The 21482-nt window shown below is 42.3% G+C and overlaps 1 protein-coding gene across 1 annotated transcript in view; it reads right to left on the bottom strand.

The window, feature by feature from the left end:
- Window positions 1-21482, bottom strand: part of RIGI (RNA sensor RIG-I) — a 43598-nt gene that overhangs the window by 4942 nt on the left and 17174 nt on the right. Inside the window, exons 4-15 of the mRNA XM_060237175.1 lie at window positions 18005-18149; window positions 17012-17152; window positions 16371-16478; window positions 14654-14807; window positions 12749-13007; window positions 12156-12318; window positions 11068-11169; window positions 9671-9828; window positions 8919-9054; window positions 8169-8317; window positions 5608-5698; window positions 2409-2579 (exon numbers count right to left, since the gene is read on the bottom strand). Of these exons, the coding sequence (XP_060093158.1) occupies window positions 2409-2579; window positions 5608-5698; window positions 8169-8317; window positions 8919-9054; window positions 9671-9828; window positions 11068-11169; window positions 12156-12318; window positions 12749-13007; window positions 14654-14807; window positions 16371-16478; window positions 17012-17152; window positions 18005-18149 (1777 nt within the window). The remainder of the gene's footprint in view (window positions 1-2408; window positions 2580-5607; window positions 5699-8168; window positions 8318-8918; window positions 9055-9670; window positions 9829-11067; window positions 11170-12155; window positions 12319-12748; window positions 13008-14653; window positions 14808-16370; window positions 16479-17011; window positions 17153-18004; window positions 18150-21482) is intronic.

The following is a 21482-nucleotide window of genomic DNA, read 5'->3' as shown; positions in this document are numbered from 1 at the left end:
TTTGACCCTTTACATAAATGAAGAAAGGTAATAGTGTTTCTCTACAGCTATTTCCCTACAATCTATTTGATACAGTTGTATTCCACCCTTCCTCCAAGGAGCATAGGGCAGTCTGCATGGTTCACCCTTCTCTCTTCACAACAACCCTGTGTGGTAGGTGGGGGGGGGGGGGAAGAGACTGGCCAAGAATTGCCAAGAGAGTTTAATGCTAGAGTGGCAATTTGAACACAGGTTTTCTAGATTCTAGTCCAGCTACTCTGCCCACTCACCTCATGGCCCTACTCAAGGACTCCCCGGCTATGCAGAAACATAAGACTTCTAAATTAACCCAAGGGAGGGGTGCTGATATAATAACACAATAAAGGTGCACAATCTGATTAAAGTATAGATAAAGCTTTATTTAGGAACTAATTTACTTGAAAGTGAAAAGGAGAGACAGAGATAGGGTCCTAGCTGCTCCACTAGCTGAGAGAGAAAGTGGAACTTCTGAGAAGCAGCAGGATATTGCCCTAAGCGTAGCAATCTGAAGGTAGAAAAGGAATAGTACTTTACAGGAGAGAAGATGCTGACCTCACTATCATGTGTAACTGTCCTCTTGTTGCTCCCTGTAGGGTCTTTTCTTCTTTGTACACCAGACATTGTCTATTTCAACAGGGGAAACCCCTAAAAATGGATCTGATGAAGACTAAATATGCTCTAGAACAGGGGTGGCCAAACTTGCTTAACTTAAGAGCCACATAGAATAAATGCCAGGTGTTTGAGAGCCGCAAGACACGAATATCAGATGTTTGAGAGCAGGCAAACAGAAAGCAGAAAGGAAGGAAAATAGATGGGGGAGGGAGAAAGAAAGCAACTTTAACTTTGAATGCATTCTCCAAGCTGCCAGCTGACTTGGCTTGGAGAAATTATTTAAAGAGACAAATGCTTCTCATAAGTCAGCTGATGGGGTGGGGGGGGTGCTTTGAGAGCCACACAATATGTCTGAAAGAGCCACATGTGGCTCCCAAGCCACAATTTGGCCACCCCTGCAATCTAGAAGATTGCACGGTGAGAATCAGGTCAAGTCAGATCAGGCCAGGAAAGGAATTACTCCGCTCAACCCCTGAGGGCTTAAAGCAGGGGTCCTCAAACTTTTTAAATAGGGGGCAACTTCACTGTCCCTCAGACTGTTGGAGGGCTGGACTGCCGTTACTGTACAAGGCCGCGGGCCGTCAGTTCTCCGTATTCTGCATCTCTCTCCCTTCCCCACATTACACACCCTGGCCTGGGAACTCACCTCACCTCAGTATCACCTTACACTCTGTCTCCGCCACCTCAGCCCAGTGCCGGAAGTGTGCGTTGCTAACGAGAGTTTAGGTCGAACGTCACTTCCGGTCTGATTTTGCCATAACCCGGCGGGCCTCATCTGGCCCGTGGGCCGTAGTTTGAGGACCCCTGGCTTAGAGGATCCTGGAGGGGGATATTAAGGAGCCCCCACTCTTTACAAGCCTCCAAGCATGTAGTAAATGTTACATTAATAAATGTATCAGTTCATTCACAATTGTTCATAAAGTAAACAGCACATATAAATAATATATATTTACTAATTTTGTTTGATTTACACTGTGTATTGCTGCAAACTAGAAATTCTAATACTAATGCAGGTTCCTGCTAACAGGCACTATCACATAAGAAGCAAGATTATGCCAAGAATCCTTTTGCAGGTATGTCCACATGAAAAAGCAAATGTGTATGTTCACATTCTCTCATTCACTCACACACACACGCTCTTGAAAAACACTAATATGCTGAGAAAAAAAAATTTAAATGCATCAAATTCCTTTAAACTTGCAGCAAAAATTACAAGCCACTCCAAAACAGATGGTGGAGAGCTAAGCACTGCCTTTAGAATCTCTTAAGGGCACCTGACTCCTCTGCACCAAGACTTTAGAGGTCCCTGGCACTGGAATGGAAGGGATGGAAGAGAGATATAGCTCTCTCCACTGGACTGATGACACCAAACACACTGATGGGTCATTTGTGAAATACTTATGGTTTAACTCTGAACTTCTGCCATCTCTTTTTCCTTTTGCATCACGTCTAAGAAACTGCAACATTTTGACAACTCAGCATTTAGAAACATTAAAGCGGTAAGTATGATTGTATAAACAAAAAAAGAATGAATAATAACTAAAACCATAATTTAAAAAGACATGACAATCACTGTAATAATTGTTCCAGCCAATCTCCATGAACCTATTGGCAAAATGGAAGTTTGTTTGTACAGACACTGGCTTTCAAACCCATGCACACATACATCACACTTTTGGTAGCACAGACATTACCTAACTTGGAACAGCATGACTTCTGATACTTGCAATCATGCTTTTACCACTAACCCCATGGAAACTCTTGGCCAGTTAACCTACCTCTGACTTGTATCATTTTGATGACATTGCCTGTGTATTCATAGAGGAGGACAAGGTTGCATTGGGCAATATCAATCCCTTCGTCAGCCACCGATGTAGCTATGAGCAGCTTGCTGTCCCCATTACTTTTGAAGGAATTCAGGACACCTTTTTGATTTGGAAGGGTCATACCTAAAACAGAGTCAACAGGAGATAATGTAGCCTCTTAATAAAGACTAGAATTGTGCCAGCACTGGCCTCAGTCAAGGTTTTAATTTTCATGTATTTACTTAAAACACTTACAGGTCTGCATGTCTTCCAGCCTTTGAGATTCATGATGCTAACCATTCAGTTTAAAAACAGTAACAGCAGGACATTTGAAACACCACTGATACAAAGCCAGCAGAGAGTCGAAACAGTCCTTGCCTTCCATCCCTTCCACCAAAAAGGGTATAGCCCTGTTTATGATAGCAGTGTCAGTCTTATGGCCTTTCTCAAATGCCACCGAAGTCAGGGCATTCCTTACACCGAGGATCTGCAGCTTATGGTTCTACAGCCAAATCTGTTTCAGTAGGGAACCAAATATGGTGCTATAATAAGGGGAATGAAGTCTCTATGTTCAGGCATATTAGAGGTGTAGGGATGATAAAAAAAATTCAAGCGCAAACCATGCACAGATTTAGCGCCAGTACATTAAAAACATATGAAACTTGTGTGTATTGACTACTTTTTTTGTAAGACCTCATATGTGACTTCCTAACTTTACAGCAACCACTGTTTGGGCTTCAGAAACTTGATGGATTATTAATCAACATGTCAGTGCTCAGTAATGTATATCAAGCATCTTGTTTCTTTATTAGTATGACTGTATTGTTAACTGTAATTCTAATGTGTTGCACATCAAAGCCATGTAACTTCTTCCTTAGTTCTCACTAGAAGCAAATGCAGGAATGTCCTCTTTGAAGATAAGGCCTCCTGAGACACTTTCCCAGGTGCAGACCTGGACCCAAAATGTTGCTAAACCGCAAGAATAGATAAAGTAGCAAGCGTGTGAATTTCACACGCCTGAGTAGGAATTCCTAAGCTATCTTTGATATGCCCCCTTAAAGTTAGTATTCTAGAGTTACACTGTATCACTTCAAATCTGGTGCCTACCCAAGCACAATGGATTATCAATAAACCAATACTTTGTTTCAAAATCAATGGATGGTTATTTTGAGATCTGATGCTTGACAATGTAAAGCTATATATTTGTATTTGCATTGTTCTCTTGAGCTCAAGTTTCTCCTTTTAATTACAAAAAGCTGCTGACTCCCACTTTATAGTTTCAGGAGGGCTGTTTCAAATTATTTATTTATTTATTACGTTCGACTTATATCCCGCCCTTTCCGCAAGCGGACTCAGGGCAGCTCACATCATCATGTCAATACAATTAAACCAAATAAAACATATAAAACCATAATTTACATATTTCAATTTGTAAAAATCATTCTGTGGTGCTGCATCAGTACAATATAGGCAGCTTTGAATTTTCGAACAGCGATCACCAGCATTCTATGTGATGTCCGGTGGCAGCTCTCTTTCAGTTAAACATCGAAGGCCTGCTTAAACAATTCAGTCTTACAGGCCCTGCGGAACGCAGACAGATCCCGCAGGGTCCTTATGGCTTCCGGAAGAGTGTTCCAAAGTTCTGCTGCTGCCACCGAAAAAGCCCTAGATCTTGTCACACATAACCTGGCTTCTTTTGGTCTGGGGGCGGACAGTAAGTTTTTTGCCCCTGAACGCAGTGCTCTCTGGGGAATATATGGAGAAAGGCGTTCCCGTAGATAGGCAGGTCCCTGACCATAAAGGGCTTGAAAGGTCAATACCAACACCTTGAAGCGAACTCGGAACACAACAGGTAGCCAGTGCAGCTCTTTCAGCACTGGCTGAATGTGTTCCCATCGCGGCAGCCTCATTAGCAGCCGTGCCGCAGCATTCTGCATTAGCTGTAGTCTCCGGGTTAGCGTCAAGGGTAGCCCCATGTAGAGAGCATTACAGTGATCTATTCTTGAGGTGACCGTAGCATGGATTACCATCGCTAAATCGTTGTGCTCCAGGAAAGGAGCCAGCTGCCACACCCGCCGAAGATGAAAAAAGGCAGATCTAACAGTGGCTGCTACCTGGGCCTCCATTGTAAGGGAGGACTCAAGGAGCACGCCTAAGCTCTTGACCTTAGGGGCCGGTATTAGTGGCACCCCGTCAAGAGTTGGCAGATGGATCTCTCCCCCTGGACCACCCCTACTCAGAAAGAGAACCTCCGTCTTCGTCAGATTCGGTTTCAGCCGACTCAGTCTGAGCCAAGATGCCACGGCTTGTAGAGCCAGGTCTAGATTTTCCGGGGTACAGTCAGACTGGCCGCCCATCAATAGATAGAGCTGGGTGTCATCCGCATATTGATGACAACCCAGTCCGTACCTCCTGACAATCTGGGCAAGGGGGCGCATGTAGATATTAAATAGCATCGGGGATAGGACCGCTCCCTGTGGCACCCCACAGCTAAGAGAGTGCCTCTGGGATGCTTCCTCCCCATCACTACCCTTTGTCCCCGATCTTGGAGAAAAGAGGTCAGCCACTGTAAGGCAGATCCCTGGATCCCCACATCGGCAAGGCGGCTAGTCAGTAGCGGATGGTCAACCGTATCAAAAGCGGCTGACAGATCTAATAACAACAGCACCGCTGAGCCGCCCCGATCCAGATGTCGCATGAGGTCATCTATGAGAGCGACCAGAACCGTCTCTGTCCCGGGACCTGGCCGAAAGCCGGACTGGAATGGATCCAGTGCGGAAGTGTCCTCCAGGAATCCCTGTAGCTGAATTGCCACTGCCCGCTCTATAACCTTACCCCAAAAGGGAAGGTTCGACACCGGCCGATAGTTCGCCAATACGGCCGGGTCTGCTGATGGTTTTTTTAAAAATTCCCACCACTGGGAAATCCTTTTGGCATGCAGGCTTTCCCAGCAAATATTATTCAAACTTTTCACATTCATAATAGGGTCTAGAAACATGTTCTTCTAAAAATGAGGTGCAGTTCATCCAGAATTATGTATAACTATCCCATTCTGTCCTTCATAACCTGGTTATTCACAGTGTAAATGCAGATACTATCTTGTATATTTACAAATACTCTGAGGGTCATAATTAACCTTCCAATCTTTGCAACATTGGCAAAACCTTCCTACCTGTGTTCTGATTTCTTTTCCCACGTCCCATCAAGACATCTGGCTTTAGGTGCTTCAGTTGAGGGCTTTCCTCTATCCAGTTCTTTAGGGCCTGTAAAAGTCATTCCATTTCAGAATCTTTTTGACAATAAAGCTCCAGCTTAACGACAGAAAAGGGCAAGGTGCTTAATTAAGTTTAAAAACAAAGAATAATAGAGTTTCAGCCTTCTGTTCCCTAAACAGGCCTAACCTTTTGGCATCTACAGCAACCTCAGCCAAAGATAGGGCCTGGGCTGTCTTTCTTCCAACCAGGATGAACACAACTGAGCTTTATGCCACACTTCCAGCAGTTCTGCACAGAAAGTTTCATTTGGTTTTATATCACTGTTTGTAAAATTGTCTTGGAGACTAGGCATTGGATCCACACGTAATTGGCAATTCCCAAATATGCTCTACAGACTGCTCCTCCAAGACATTCCTCAAGGTCCCTAATTCCTACGGGATCATGCATTTTGTAGCGATTACCCCAACCCCGGCTTGTATGAGATCATCAGATCTCAGAAGCCAAGCAGATCTGGCCCTGGTTAGTACTTGAATGGGAGACCACCAAAGGAAGTCCAGGGTTGTGATGCAGAGGCAGGCAATGGCAAACTACCTCTGAATACCTCTTGTCTTGAAAACCCCATGCGATCACCGTACATCAACTGTGAATTGATGGCAAAAAGAAGTAAGAAAAGGATCGGCGGGGGGGGGGGGGGGGGCTGCAATAAGAGGAAGGAGTCAGGAAAGTTCCATTCTTCTGATGGAAGATTTAGTTTGGATCCAAGCCCAGACAACTGAAAAACGTATTAAAATATTTTAAGTAAAACAAACCATTTGACACACACAAGATTTAGGAACAAGGAGGAACAAACTTACTTGCTCCTCTTCCTTTCTGCAGCTCCTATAAAGCCCCAAATTATGCTTTCAGGGAGGGGGTCCCATAGAGCTGCTTCTGCCAGCAGACCACCCATAAGATCCATAAAAATCTAAAGGGGGTTTTGCCTCGTCACCACCAGTCACCTGCCTTTGAAATAAGTGATGTATGCCAAGAGAACGTGTTCTATCCTGATCAGGTTCTGATGCTTATAGCTTTGCATCATAAACGAACAGACTTGGTGTACACAAATTCACGGTGTCTGCTGGATGGACTGGCAGCCATTTTAAACACTGATGCAGGCGGGGTGATAAAACTAGGAAGCAAAGCAATCTTATTTTGTGATGGTAATTTTCTTTAGAAGTCCAGGGGGCCCTGCCTTCAGGAGTTAAGAAAAGAGTATCTGGAAAGAGGATGTTCAGCGGAGGACCAGGGTGCCAACCTCTGGGTGGGACCAGAGATAAAAAAGGGCCCTGTGAGTCACCAAGGTACAGAAAGCAGAAGCAACATTTCACTGGGAACAAATAAAGTATAAATATAATGGTGTGCTTAATGGTATGTCACAAAACTGTATAAACCAGGGGTGTCAAACTCAATTTGTTATGAGGGCCAGATTGCACATAAATGAGAACTTGTTGGCTTGGGCCATGTGTGTCATAAAATGTAATGCCAGGTAGCAAAGATATAAACTTTATAAAGGACACAGACAACCACAGTTAAAGATTTTTTATCTCTCCCATGTGATCAAGAGAACTGGGCAAAGGAAGCTCTGTCTCTCTCCCTGGAAATGAGGAGGGGCAGAGCCTCAGCCAGTAGAAGGAAAAGAGGCTTGGCTCAGTAGCTCTGCTGTGCAATTGAGAGAGCCTGACAAAGCAAGCGCTCCCTCCTCCCCTAGGGAGGGGCCTCAGCCAATGGAGAAAGTAGAGGCTCCTGTGCGATTGAGCAAGCTATGACACAGAAGAGAGGGAGAAGAAAGCAGACTGATAGGAACCCTCTGGGGGCCTGATTCAGCGTACAGGCCACACATTTGACACACTTGGTATAAACCATTGAAAACATATACAATGTGATCTGTAACAAGGCACTGTTTCTGGACCTATACATAGAGGCTGTAAAGTCTACCAAAAGGGGTACAAAATGGTTAGATTCAAATCCAGTAGTATGTTGGAGACTAACAAGTTTTTCAGGGTGTAAGGTTTCAAGAGTCAAGGGAGCTTTGACTCTCAAAAGCTTACATCTTGTTAGTCTCTAAGGAGCTATTGGACTTGAATCGAACTGTCCTACACTCACAGACATAAACACACACCATCCTTGCTCAAGGAGAATAATTGTGGTGTTAGTATTTGGAGCTGAGGATTCCTGCCAGTTCCCCCTTCCTGAAGCAAACCCCTATAGGCATATCTCACACTGATTTCAGGAGTCCTCTTGAACCTCAGGAACAACTTTTAGGCAAGTGAACAAGAAGGACAAGGGTCAAAAATCCAGTCAGCACGCAGAGTTCTCCTTGCCAGTGACCGAACATTTCAAATTACTGTAAGCTGCTATGAGGGCAGTATTGGTCCAGAAACCATATTAATTCACAATTTAAACTAAAGCAGGAGATAAACAGTAGACACAGTTTAAAAATTAGCCACTCTATCTAAACTGTTAGAGGAAAGTGTCTTACTGCTGCCAGTGCTCTTGTCTTAACGAAGAGAATGGAACGAGTTTGGGGTTTGAGGCGATATTCTTCCTCCAAGATGAAAGTTAACTCTTCCAGTTTGGGATTTTCATTGTACTCATCTTGAGAAATTGCATTCATCTCTGGCAGTTTATCTGATTAAAAGAATTTATGGAGGAGGGGGGAGATGAAATTAGCAGCACATATTTATTTTTTTATTTATAAAGTTGTTTCTCGAAAGAGATGAGGGAGTCTGGATAAACAGAAATACTTTTGCATGGGGCATGAAAACCAATGAAACAGGCATCAGAGAGAGGCTGTTCCACAAACAGGGACCTACCACTGAGAAGATGCTGCCCCTGTCTTCAGGGTGGGGGCACAATTTCCAGCTCTGGGTTGGGAAACACCTGGGGATTTTTTTTTTTTTTTGGAGGGGGGGAGCTTGGGAAAGGCAGGGCTTGGGGAGGGGAAGGATCTCAGCAGGGCATAATGCCAGAGTCCACCTTCCATCTATTTTCTCCAGGGAGACTGATTTCTATTTTCTGTTGTAATCTCCAGGGACCACCTGAAGGTTGGCAACCCTGGGTGGGGGCATGGAGAGTCATTCTTGGAATGAGGACCTTCACTGGAAATTTAAGTTTCTCTATTGCTGAAAGAATAGAACCTATTTCATTTCTTTCTGTCATGCAGCTACTTGAGGCTCAGAGAGCCATTTGGGGTTAATGAGCTGACCACAGAGCTTTTTCTATGAAGTACCTTCAAAGTTTGAAGCCAGCTTCTCTTCTATTTCATCAAACCCTCCACTCCTGATATTCACAAAAAATTCCTTCAAGTACGCCAGTGCATCCTGTGTACGTGCATCTTCATTAATGATGAGGGTGTCATTGTATCTCTACATATAAAGAGAATTTAGGAACCTTTATGTGTGAGGAATTTTTTCCAAAACAGTCATACACTTCATTCTGACCCTGTAATGGCAACTGATGTTCAAAAAGCAATGCTTGGGGGTGGGCGGGGGGGAGAGAAGCAATCACCTATCAGTCATGGGCAGCTGAAAATAGTTTCTCCACAGTACTTACTAACGGCCCAGTGGAAATAACTAGAGAGGCCTTCATTGGACTGCTGCACACAAAATGACTGTTAAGCAGAGCTCAATTGTTCTCAGTGGCAAAGAATGGGAACATATCATTTCTCAATACAGACTGGGCAATTTTCTGTTAATCCCTCACCCCAAAAATATGATCTTAAAACTGCCTGATCTACATGATAAATTGGTACACATCCACTACATGTAACAACTTAAAATGGCTTCAAGGTGATAGCTATATTGCCTGCTAGTCTACAAAAGGTGAAGGTGCCTTTTTACTTGAAGTGTGAAATTCCACCAATGCTTGTAGAAATACCAAGCTTAAACAAAAGGCCAGGAAAAACATGAATCTTCCTCAAACTGCTCCTGGACTCTCACTGCAGGAAATAAGGTTGCTTCTGAGGAGAAAACACTAACTCACCCTGAGGTGCTCTGTATAAATAAAAAGAGCCCTGCAAATCCTGCTTTCTTTCTCCTTATCTGGCAGCTGTAACACTGAGCATCTCTTCTGTACATCAACAATCCACTGTTCATATTTCTGTGTTCCAAAACTTCTGCACTTAATGTGGGACAACGTATCTTGAAGGGAAAGCAGACAGGCAAATTGGCAAACAGGGCACACACATAGCAACGAGGTCAAGGGAGGAAATTCACTTGCCGAACAGAAACTATATATACACTTTTACATTTAATTCCTGTTTATAAGTGTTTTTCAGTTGTATTGACTGCAAAACTAAAAAAAGAGATAAGTATGAGCAATATAACAAAGCATAGGAGGAAGAAGGCATTTTGAAAACCTTTAAGATACCCAAGTGTCTGGATCAATGATAGCTAATGTTTTTCCTAAATGTATCTTTGGGAAGTTCACTGCAAGATCCATTAGAAAGCCAGTGTGGTGTCGTAATTAACCCTAACCCTAACTCTCTGCATGTGAATCCCTCTGCATGTCTACTGAAGATGTGGTATGCTGGCCCTGTCCCCACAGCTCATGAGCACAGAGGAGGAAATGTAAGCAGAAATGCCATTTCTGACTATTCCCAGTTGGAGGAAGAAGCATGTGGATGGATCCATGAGGTAGTGACTGTGCTGTGAAGGCTGAGAGCAGTATTAATTTTATCTCCCTCAAAGTATTATCTTGAAAATAAAACAGAGGTGAGAAGAACCATGATTGGTACTCTGAGATCTATGGAGAGAAGACAGCATCAACATGAACAAGAGAGAGATTCCTCATATATGTTCAGACTTTTCCTGTGCATTAAGGTATTTTCTTTTCTAGTCTGTAGAGACAGGCAGCAGCACAGCACAAAAAAGGCAGTCCAGGCTTGATTTCATATCATTGTCAAAGCCAGGCCCTTAGCTGCCTCTACCACAAACTGGCCACTTAATAGTTGAGATAAATAAATATTCAGTAGTCTGGCTAACTGATCACATTTTGACTGAGCAAAACACAATTTTAGATGCAGGTCTTGCCCAATACCCCCAACTATCCATACACAGCCAAGTAGTTTTTGGTACAATCAGAACTCAAGCAGGACAACTACTTACCACTATTTTTGATCCTCTTCTTCCATTGGGTCTACAATGGCTCAAAAACAGGGATTGAGGAGGTGTTGAAAAGAAAAAGATGTCAAAGAAGTAGAAAGGGAGAAGAAAGGATGAGCAAGCCAGAACTAAGAGGCCTTAAATGAAAGATGGAAGGGTATGACTTTTGCTCGGCGGGGGTGGGGTGGGGGTTGAAAAAGTAATGTTTTCCTCAAGAAAGAGGACATTAAGTCACACAGGAATGACATCATCTTCTGATTTGCTCCAAGGTCTTACCTATGGGGTAAATTTTCTTTGCCAAGTCTTCAGTTTCAGACATCATGTGTGAAATAATGTCCACAAAGCAACTTTGAGGACGTTTCTCAATAAGCTTAATTGCTGCAATCAGGAAAAAAAAATAAGAAATGAGAAATCAAAGAAATCAACAGCATATAGTTGCTTTAAATTCACTGACCAGTAACCATTGCCCTGCAGTGGGAGGAACCATATCACAAGGACCTTCCAGATATGATTACTAAGATCACTTCCTTCATTTTTAATGAGCCTTTGAACATTGAACACACTTTTCTTATGCTGCCATGCAGTCTCAATTGCTTGTGCTCTATTCAAAGGTACTTGTAACTTTCCTATATCTGGACAGTAGAAGTCATGTTGAAAGTACAGTAAGCAGACTTCAGATGTTAAGGAACTGCTCTGTTTCTCACATGGAAGATTCTGTATTATTATATGAACTTCTTGTCATGGCCATGTGGCTGAGAAGCAAAACAAGGGGGAATGCTGTGGTCGCTTTCTTCTTCCAGGCTTCCCAGTTAGCCACTGAAGACTCAAGATGCTGGAAACAGCTTTGATCTGACAGAGGACTATAGGGTGGTTATTAACACATGTGTCCACCAGCGGGAGGCAGTAGAACAGCCTCCTCACAAGATGTGTGGTGCAATTGTAAGCAGAGCTGGACTTTTCTAAGCCCATTGGCTTCAATGGTCTTAGAAAGAAGCAGCTGTGCTTAAGGTTGTCAGTTAGATGAGTTGCATCGCCATCTTCAAAAGCCCAAATGGCTCTAGGCCAGGGCCAGCCAGCCTGATCCCCTTGCGGATTGATGTAAAAAAAAACCCCAAACACCTGAGGAATTATTCTAATTTTAAATAGGAACCAGCAGCACTATCCATGTGTTACATGAAGAGCAGTAGTACAGTCTATGACAAAACAAAAGGAAATATAGCATCAAAATGATCTCATGCCAACACCACTTCTGGTTCCAGGGCAAACAAATTCAGACTGGGCTTTAGGGGACCTGCAGAGCAGGACACTTCCAAAATAAGTGCACATTTCCTCCTCCACTAAGACTAACTCAAGAGCATATTTACATTTTTTGGGCTTCCAGACAACTTCCTCCAAGTCTTTTGTGTTCTCTTTGACGGTTGATATGACCTGGGCGCTGAGAGAGGCACAAACTGTGCAGATGTGTTCTATGGTCTCCTCGAGATTTTTGGCACTTCCTACTCCAAGAGAGGCTGTCAAACCTACAATCTAAGCACACATTCAGAAACTGAGCACTGTACACAGAATTCAAACAGATGACCCTGCCTGATGACAAGCAGTATAAGTCATAGCATGACACAAGACAGAACAACAGACCGGAGAGAAAGAGGAGTCTGTCTCTCTCTAACAGCATATGCACCAGGATGCTCTTAAAATCACACCCAGAGGGCTTGTTGGAACTACCCTAGCCATTATGTACCAGGGCCCTCCCTACATTCTATGGGAGTTTAAGTCTTTAAGACAGACTGCAATCCTAAGCAAAGTTATGCCACTTAAAACTGCAGGAATGCTATGATGTGGTTGGATTGCAGGGGGGGTGAAACATGGTGTAGGGATACAGAACTCCTGAGAATCTTAGCTTTTTTGGGGGGGGGGGATGAGCAAATCTATATCCTCCAAAATTGTGAAGATATGTTACCTGAGGTAGAGGTGTTTCAGCATGCTCAAATTTAAGATCCAGGTATTTGGACATTAGTACATTATAAGGATGGTTCCCAGTTGTGTTGTGGCACTCATCAAAAATCATCAGTGTGAACATCGAAAGGGAAGGCAGTGTTCCATCATTGAGACAATTGACTAGAATCTGAGGTGTCATGACTGTGATGTCATTTCCCTCAATGACCATGGCTACAGGGGTATTTGCAGCTGTTTCCCCACATATGCCTGCAACAGAATAGCTGGGAGGGAACAGATAGGCATTGATCATAACTCTAGCAACTCATACTGGACATCTAGCAGATTTAAAATTCTGTGCAAATAAATTCAAAATGTTGTAATTTGGCAAAAATTGGGCAAGTCAAATGACCATCTTCAAAATATACAAGCTTAGTTCTACCTTCTTTATTTAAAAATAAAAAAAAATTGACTCTCCAGTGGCATAATGAGTAAGTTCATGTGTGAGGAAAGAATAACAGAATGTATGGCGCATTGAGATGCGACGTGTAACAATGCCCTGGCTTGTCTGAATCGTGCCTCTTTACCCAGTTCTCTTGGACTTGCAAGATATTCTTCAGTAGTCAACTGACTCAATCTAAAAAAATTTAGTTTTGTGGTAGGTTTCTCCAAGCCAACCAATAATTCCTCTCTTGAAAGTAGGTCACAAACAAGTGTGAGATAAGCACAGGCTCACCATTTCCATGTTTGTCTGGTGGTGTGAATTGAAAGCAACTAGCCCATGTGGAGAAAATAACCCAGAAATTCCCTCAGAGCCAATGAACAAATAACTTAGGCTTTATTCTACACAGAGAGAGAGTAAGTTAAGGGTACAAATGTTACAAATCTGTGTTTATGTTTGTGCTGACAATCTGTAGACTGAGTAATCATTATAAAAGCCCAAAATAATCTAACAAATGGTTTACAGTTCAACCTAAATGGCATTACATAGCCTTCCAAGCACATCAAACTCACTGGACTCACTCTGTTTTGGACCACACCATCAAGTCAGTTTCACTCACATACACATATTTACCACTTGATTATTGCAACATCAAATGAACATACTTCCATTCCTTCCATCAGTCTGAATGAATTCAGTTTACCAAATGTCACGTTATCAAGCATACAGGAAGACAGTAATGCCTATGCATGCACATGTCAAAACATCTCCAATTGTCATTCCATTGTTTTGTATCCCACAGTGCAATGACAGAAGGGCTTTTTGATTAGAGGAGGAGAGGCAAATTACTCCAATTTGATGCTCTCACTGCAGAGCTTCCCTTTGTCACCTATGCTCTTTATGAGAGTCCACTGACTCCCCCACCCCCAGAAAAAACTTGCAGGGGACATTCTGAGCTGCTAAGAAAGCTCCTCTTGTGGACCACACAGAAGAAATTAGTAATCAGAAATAACGAAAGCAGAAGTGAACTACACTACTGATACAAACACCACAGGTTGGATCCTGGATTAAATTTTTCATTAACAGAAGGCACTTCCATCAATAGTATATACCTATTCCCCTCCTCCCTCTGCACCCCACTGACCTTTGTGAAATGCTGGTACTAGGACACTGGAGACCATGTAAAGAGAGTTCCCCAGGCTGCAGTGGAAGGGGAACGGCAGAGCTGTTCTGTAGACAGAAGTGCCTTCTGTCAACAGAAATCAAACTTTGGCTCCAACCCCCCACCCCACATTTCTCTCCACCTCTCACAAATACTGGGCCATTTTAAGCATTTAATAAGGATAGCTAATCATTCTTGCGGCTCATTTTACTCAGAAGTACATTCAGCCAAGACAACTACTGTTCAGATTGGCCTAAAGTAAATATTAAAAACATGCTTGATTTGTTTATGAACAGGCAATCCAAAAAGGAGGACTTCAGTCATACCTGGTCCTTTCAAAATGCTCCTGGAAAACTTCCTTCTGCTGTTCATACACTGGGACTTTAGTAGCAAGGAAGACAACCTTCCCTTTTGCCCCAGCAGGCCTATTGTGGAGGTGATAGTCACATATCATAAGAGATACAAAAGTCTTTCCAGATCCTGTGAAGGCAGAACAGAGAAGAAAAGGGCTAGTTGGTATCAGCTGCAAAAGCAAGAGTGTTTCTTACCACTCCCAGGGTGCATCCTAGTAACCTCAGACATTCTGTATCTATCTACAAGGTGAAAATACATCCATGTACCAAATGAAGATTCAATCCTGTAGCAGTGTTATGCTTGTCCTGATCTTACAGAAGAGTCATGAAGTTCCTCAAATTTCACTCAAAAGCCCTAACACATTAATGGCCTTAAGTCAGACTCAGTCCTCTCCAACTGTAATATGAGGATAATAATATTGACATACCTTAAAGGACCATTGTACACATTAGTGAAATAATGTATGGGAAGCACTCTGAATACTAGTACTATATACTGCAAAAGCAGGGACAGAAAACTGATGTCCCTGTTATTTTTACAGTACTTCTCTGAACAGTAAACAGGCTAAAAAAGGATTTCACAAGTTGAGAAGCAAGCTTAGTTCCTATAATACAGCTTTATGGCCTTGTGCAGCATGCAAAATGGGTGGGAAAGTAGGCTGGATCACTCCTTTCCACTCATCTAATAATGAGACTAGTTAACATCAAAGAAATCCTCATCAGAGATGTCTCCATAGTTTTTTTTTTTTGAGCCAAAATTAGAAAGCCCTGAAGTTTGGACAAAGAAAGAAGGGCTTCACACAGGAGTTCCACGTGTATGGATGATGCCACAGTATGAAAATCTTACTCTGAAATGTCAGACTAAGTACAACCACTGTAGACAACTGGGGAGGGGGGTTGATCAGATGTTTGGATAAAATCTCTGTGTGTATTTTAAACAACACAGCAGTTGTTCGGCTTTTTCCCATCAATCTCACTTGTGAAATACCCTCCTTGGGGATGTTCAGACTCTTCCTTGTATATGTTTGAGGCACTAAGTAAAAACTTTATTTCTAACCTCCGTCTTTAGTAACATGTGTCATAAACTGCTGCACTGGGTTCTTTGATGTTCTATAGAATTGATTTTTAAAATCAGATTTTAAAAATTTTTATTGACGCTATATGATACCTTTATGAAAAGATGAGCTCACTGTTGTTGTTTTATAAAAAAAAACTTATAATATGGAAGCACACTTGTGACTTTGCTTTTTCACAGCAACCAGTCAATTTTTACAATGGACACACATAGGGCTACCCATCAATGCACCTTGTTCAATAACAATTACTCTGACTGACTGCTGGTGGTTTTCCAGAGTCACTAGCAGAGATTCATAGGTTCACTACAAGTGGTCCTTTCTGACTGGAGATTCAAGTAATTTAGCTTGCAACCTTCTGCATACAAAACATGCTCTCTGCAGTACAGCCCTGCACCACAAAGTGACAATACAGCCCTGTACCACAAAGTGACACTACAACTATCTCTTTCAGATTAATTAATCTTTCCCATATCAGTTCTAAAACAAATATTCTGTGGTTTTCCAAAGAGATCTTCCATTCCAAACGAAATCATTCCCAAATTCTAAAACCACACAACAATTTTAGAAAGCCCACTGACAAACATGACCATAATCCAGAAGCAGTGAGATCTTACCAGTAGGGGCACAAATGATTGTGTTTTTCCCATTGAGAGCAGGCTGGGCAAGTTCATTTTGATAGCTTCTTGCCTTCTTTGGAAAATAAGTGGGTTGTTGAGAAGGTTCTAGAAACACAAGAAGGCAAAAGTAACTTTGTAGTATGCAGATAAATGCCACAAGCAACCCTGATAGAATATCACAATGAAGGCACTGTTATTCACACCATAAGACTTGCAAATCACCATGACCTCCACTCCTGACCACAACATGGCCACAGATCTCTTTTGGGAAGTACCCACCACCACCACCACCACCACCACTCCCTTAAGTTCATCCCCTAACTTTCTAACAGTTCAAAGATCCCACTTCCTGATGATCTGACCCATCCAGCTGGACTTGGTGCTCCACATAAAAGCCAGGCCACTTTTCAGTCTCTTTCCAGCCTCTCTCAACTACATAAAGCTAATTCCCCCATCTATTTTGCCCATCCCCTCAACATAAATTCAGGCATGGGAATCCTTTCGATGCAGTGAGTCATCCGTTTAGTGCTGCAATTTCCTTCAGGTCTCAATCCATCATCTGGAAGTCAGTAATACAGATCATTCTACATACACTAAGAACACAGATTCATAGCACTAACATGGTTTTTAGATGTTACCTGCAGGAGAAGTCAAAGCAGAGCAGGCATTCTCGCTATAATTGGCAGGCTCTGCATCTTCAGTATATTGAACATTTATATCAACAGCACAGCTGTCCTCATCTTCATCTGTCATTTCAACATCTTTCACATTACTTTGATCTGAGCATGACAGAAAAGAAGCACATTTCATGATAAGAGTTAGAAGTTTCACTAATTTTCACATAGCAGGGTAAAAATATTTGTTTCACTAACTCTGCCAAGTGACCCTCCCTCAGATCTGTTCATTCCAACACATGTTTTTATTTCATACATTTTTGGTAGCCACTTTGGGGGCCCTCATGAGGGCAGAAAAGCAGGGTATAAATTTTGTAAATAAACACACAGGCAGGATAAAATAGGTAAGAGTTTATAGAGCAATGCTAGCAATCCCATAGAGAATATAATATTCCTTCCCAATCACCTCTACGCTTCTAGTCCTCATAGTTATGAGGGGGGGCACAGCATTGGCAGAAGGCTTTAAATGCTTGTGTGCATTTGTCGTGTTCTGCACAAGACAAGCATAACTACACAAACAGGCCTGAATACAGGGTATTTAAATATTTTTTATTTTGTCTTCCCAACAATTTGCTCAGAGGGTCTTCCTATGTTCTGATGAAATCATTGTCCTTGGTAATTCTTATGAAGAGCTATGCCAGTCCAAATCAGATTAAATCAATGGGTTTAGACTGCAGACACAAAGGACAGCTGGTGGGAACCAGATGAGCTGGAAAGCTCCTATCCAGGTGGTGGCAAAAAAGGAACTGAGGGAAAGGGGGCACGTGCATCTGGAGCACATGACGGTTTGGGAGGGAGAAAAATGTTGCAACAGCTCTGAAGGGGGAGTGGTGCCCCTCCAGCTTTTAGCTGGAAAAAGTTGTCTGTCTGTGGCTGGCCTACTATATCCTCTAAATTCCTGAAGCAGTGGCACAAAAAATGAAACAAAGACACAAGAACAACAAGGATGCACTGTACCATCTGTCAAATTCCAGCTGATATATGCATAGTTTGTCTGCTCCAGTGCTAGCTGGAAAGTTTTGGGCCAGTTTGTCTTGTCTGACCGATATAGGCAATCTGCTAATTTTAATGCACTTGCTGCTTTGCCATTGTTTTGTCTAACCTGCAAAAAGAAAAATGAGTAAAACTTCAGGACTATTTTTGAGTGTACAACAGAAAAGAAGTATGTGCATATTGTAAATAAACATTGTCTCAGAAAGTTCACCTCAGTAACCACACAGATTTGCTTACACTGGACAAACTTAAAGAACTGTTTAATCAGACTTGCTGTCCTGGGAAAATCTACATCACATTATTATGAGTTTGGATCAAGCATAAGAGTTCTTTTATTTTGCTCCACTGTTGCTTTAAAGCCACAATAGGGTGTAGGGGAAACATGGTAAGTCTGGATGGGTTCACAACTTCAACAAGGCAAGATCTGATTTTCTTAATTTTTATTTCAAAGCATGAACACTGATACTGCTTTAACTCTCAAAAGTAGCTCTCAAAATTATGTAACCAAGATCCACTTCTCAAATTAATGTAACGTTCAGGACTCATTTCTCAACTTATTCTAATTTTCAAGGTCACTAGACAGAGAAGCTATTGTTGACCCCTCACTCAGTAGCTTCTCCAAGGCTAGAGATGTGAAGGCCCAGAAAAAAACCAGAAAAATTTGGGGTGGGGGGGGATTGGTTTTTTTCCAATTTTTTCCCTGAAGTCTTTGTTTTTTCCCAAAAAATTGGAAAAAATTAAAAAGAAGAAAAAAATGATTATGGAACATTTTATTTTAACATGATGAATAAAACATTTTAAGACAAAGTGTTCAAATATTTTCCAAATCATTTCTAAAAAATATGTATGGTATCAGATTATTCTAATTTCTGTGCACTGAGGACAAGCAAGTCCTAGGTCATGCCCATTCACTGAAACTTAGTCCTACACTCCCTTCTATACATTTCCCTCCTCTTCAATTCTTTTTATGAGAATGAGGCTTTTATTTTTATTTAATACTGTGGAGAGGGAATATGAATAATGGTTACTTCTAGATTTTTAAAAACTGTTTTGTGGAGGTTTTTTTGTCTGTTCCACATAAACTAGTAAACAGCTCAGGAGATTGTTGCTCCATTTGTTACAACGGCAAATAAATATTATTTTAAAAGGAAATTCTGTTCGTAATAATTGTTTGGATACACTATATTTTTAATAGTTGTGATAATTTTATGCCAAGTAAAATTGTCCATAGTTATATTTTATGTTCCTAAAGTAACAGAATGACTTTCAATCTGGAAAAGAAAAAAGTGCTAATGTAGCATTTTTTTTTCAATTTTTTTGAAAAAAAAAAACAGGGGTTTTCCGAGCTTCAAAATTTCCAGAAATTTTACATCTCTATCCAAGGCCATCTAGTTGGACAACACTCAACCTTAGGACTTCCTGGCTCACAACTCACACTCTCAAGAAAATGCACTCTCCCATTCATTCAGTAGTGTGGCTTTCACAGCATAGGAAAGGACAGGGCTTAAAGGGTACTGCCCTGCCCTTGGCTCTCCAAGTCCTTGTTCCTCTCCCAAAGCCCAGAATGACTTCTTTCATCAGGTGTTGCTTCCCTTTTCTCAGCTTTTGTTGACATTCATTTCTTACTAGGTTTCCATTGGAGTTATCCAAGAATCACAGAGGATGTTGTTTATTCCAGAAGAGTGTGGCCTTCCCAGACAAGCCTGTTGGTAGCTGCTTGCCTCTGTCTCTCTCCTTAGTGGAGATGGACTAAATAGTGCCTCAGTGTGAGTTAAGGTACCCACCCACTATTATTGCTAAGGCTGCCAGCTCTGCATTGGGAAATCCTAGGAAATGTTATAGGTAGAGTTTGAGGAGCATTGCCTTTGAGGAGTGAAGGCACCTCAGCAGAGTATAATGCCATAGAGTCCATCTTCCAAAGCAGCCATTTGCTCTGGAGGAACTCATCTCTGTAGCTTGGAGATCAATTTTAATTCTAGGAGTTATACAGCCACCACCTAGCTGTTGTCAGTCCTAGTTATTGCTGTACTTCTTGTCACACAGTAGGGGACCAGGAAGGGCCTCTATTGGCTGTCACCACTCTGGTAAGGGTCTGTCTGGGAGGGCCCAGAGCACCCACCCACCCCTGTCTTCCTTATTAGCAAACTCCTATCTGTGACCAAAGATATGTGAGGACCCAGGCAATATAACAACAGGTTTATTGTAAGTGCTCAAAAACAATAAGTAGTTTGTAAAAACTTTTAGTGCAACAGCGAATATGAAAACAGTAAAAGTTGGTACAAAGGTATAAATGCCCTGACCCAACTAAGTAAACGTTCCCTTCCTCGATTTCCAACTGACTCACTCAACCTCCTTGGATGAGAGATTTCTCCCCAGCTGCAGCCTTTCAAAAAAAAAAAAAAAACCTTCCTCTCCAGCTGGCCTTTTATTGTTTCCTTCCAGGTCCCACCCCTCTGTGGAAGTCTTCCCTCCAAAACTGCTGCCCAACCAATCAGAGGGACAGAAGGAGGCTGGGAAGTTTAGGCCCTGTAGCTACTTTAGCACAGACTTCTCTGGAGCCTGTAAGCCTCACTTAGGCCTAGGATCATAACACTTCTTCTTGTGCAATGTTGTTTCCATCCTGCTCCCCCAGCTGGATTGCAGACTTGCTTTGGGCAGCGCAACTCTCAACAATGATGGTGATGAGTACAAGGCAGACTAACTCCAACCACATTCCAGGGGTAGAGAAGCCACAGCAATGCCAAGGGGAACAGGCCCTTTATAGCACCAACCAATTTAAAGCTAAGCCATGGCACCAGGCTCTTGCAGGCTCCACCTGACTATGAACTGGAAGCCCTAGGTCTTCTAAGGAACTTCCATCTGGCAACAAGCTGTGTATGGCAGCTTACTGAAAGCCACAGGGGAATTACTGGGTGACACCTGGCTACATTACTGCTTCCATAAAGGGGAGGTAGAGCTGAGGACAGGCTGGTCTGGCCTTAAGCGGAACAGAGATATATACTTTGACCTGGATTAAAGAGCTGGACTTAACTGGAAAAACTTGAGTTCATAGTGGGTTGGAGCACCTTCCCTGTAAGCAAAGGCTGAAGAGTCGTCCCCCATTTTCAGTTTAGAAGAGACGGGGGAGGGGGGGCATGATAGAGGTTTAAAAAATTATGCGTGAGATGGAAAGACTTGACAAGAGAAATTTTTCTTCTTCTCCTAAAATACTAGCACTCAAGGGCATTCAGCGAAGCTGATGGACAGCAGATTAAAAACAGACAAAAGGAAACACTTCTTTACACACATAGTGATTAAAATGTGAAATTCACTGCCAGAGGATGTAGTAGTGGCCACAGGTATAAACAGCTTTAAAAGACGATTAGATCGGTTCATGGAGGATAGGTCTATCAGTGGCTATTAGCCATAATGACAGAAGGGAACCTTGATGTTCACAGGCTAG

The sequence above is a fragment of the Heteronotia binoei genome, chromosome 4 (assembly GCF_032191835.1).
Source record: "Heteronotia binoei isolate CCM8104 ecotype False Entrance Well chromosome 4, APGP_CSIRO_Hbin_v1, whole genome shotgun sequence".
Classification (NCBI taxonomy): domain Eukaryota; kingdom Metazoa; phylum Chordata; class Lepidosauria; order Squamata; family Gekkonidae; genus Heteronotia; species Heteronotia binoei.
Note: the sequence above shows the minus strand (reverse complement) of the source record. Positions and strands in the feature narration are given on the sequence as shown.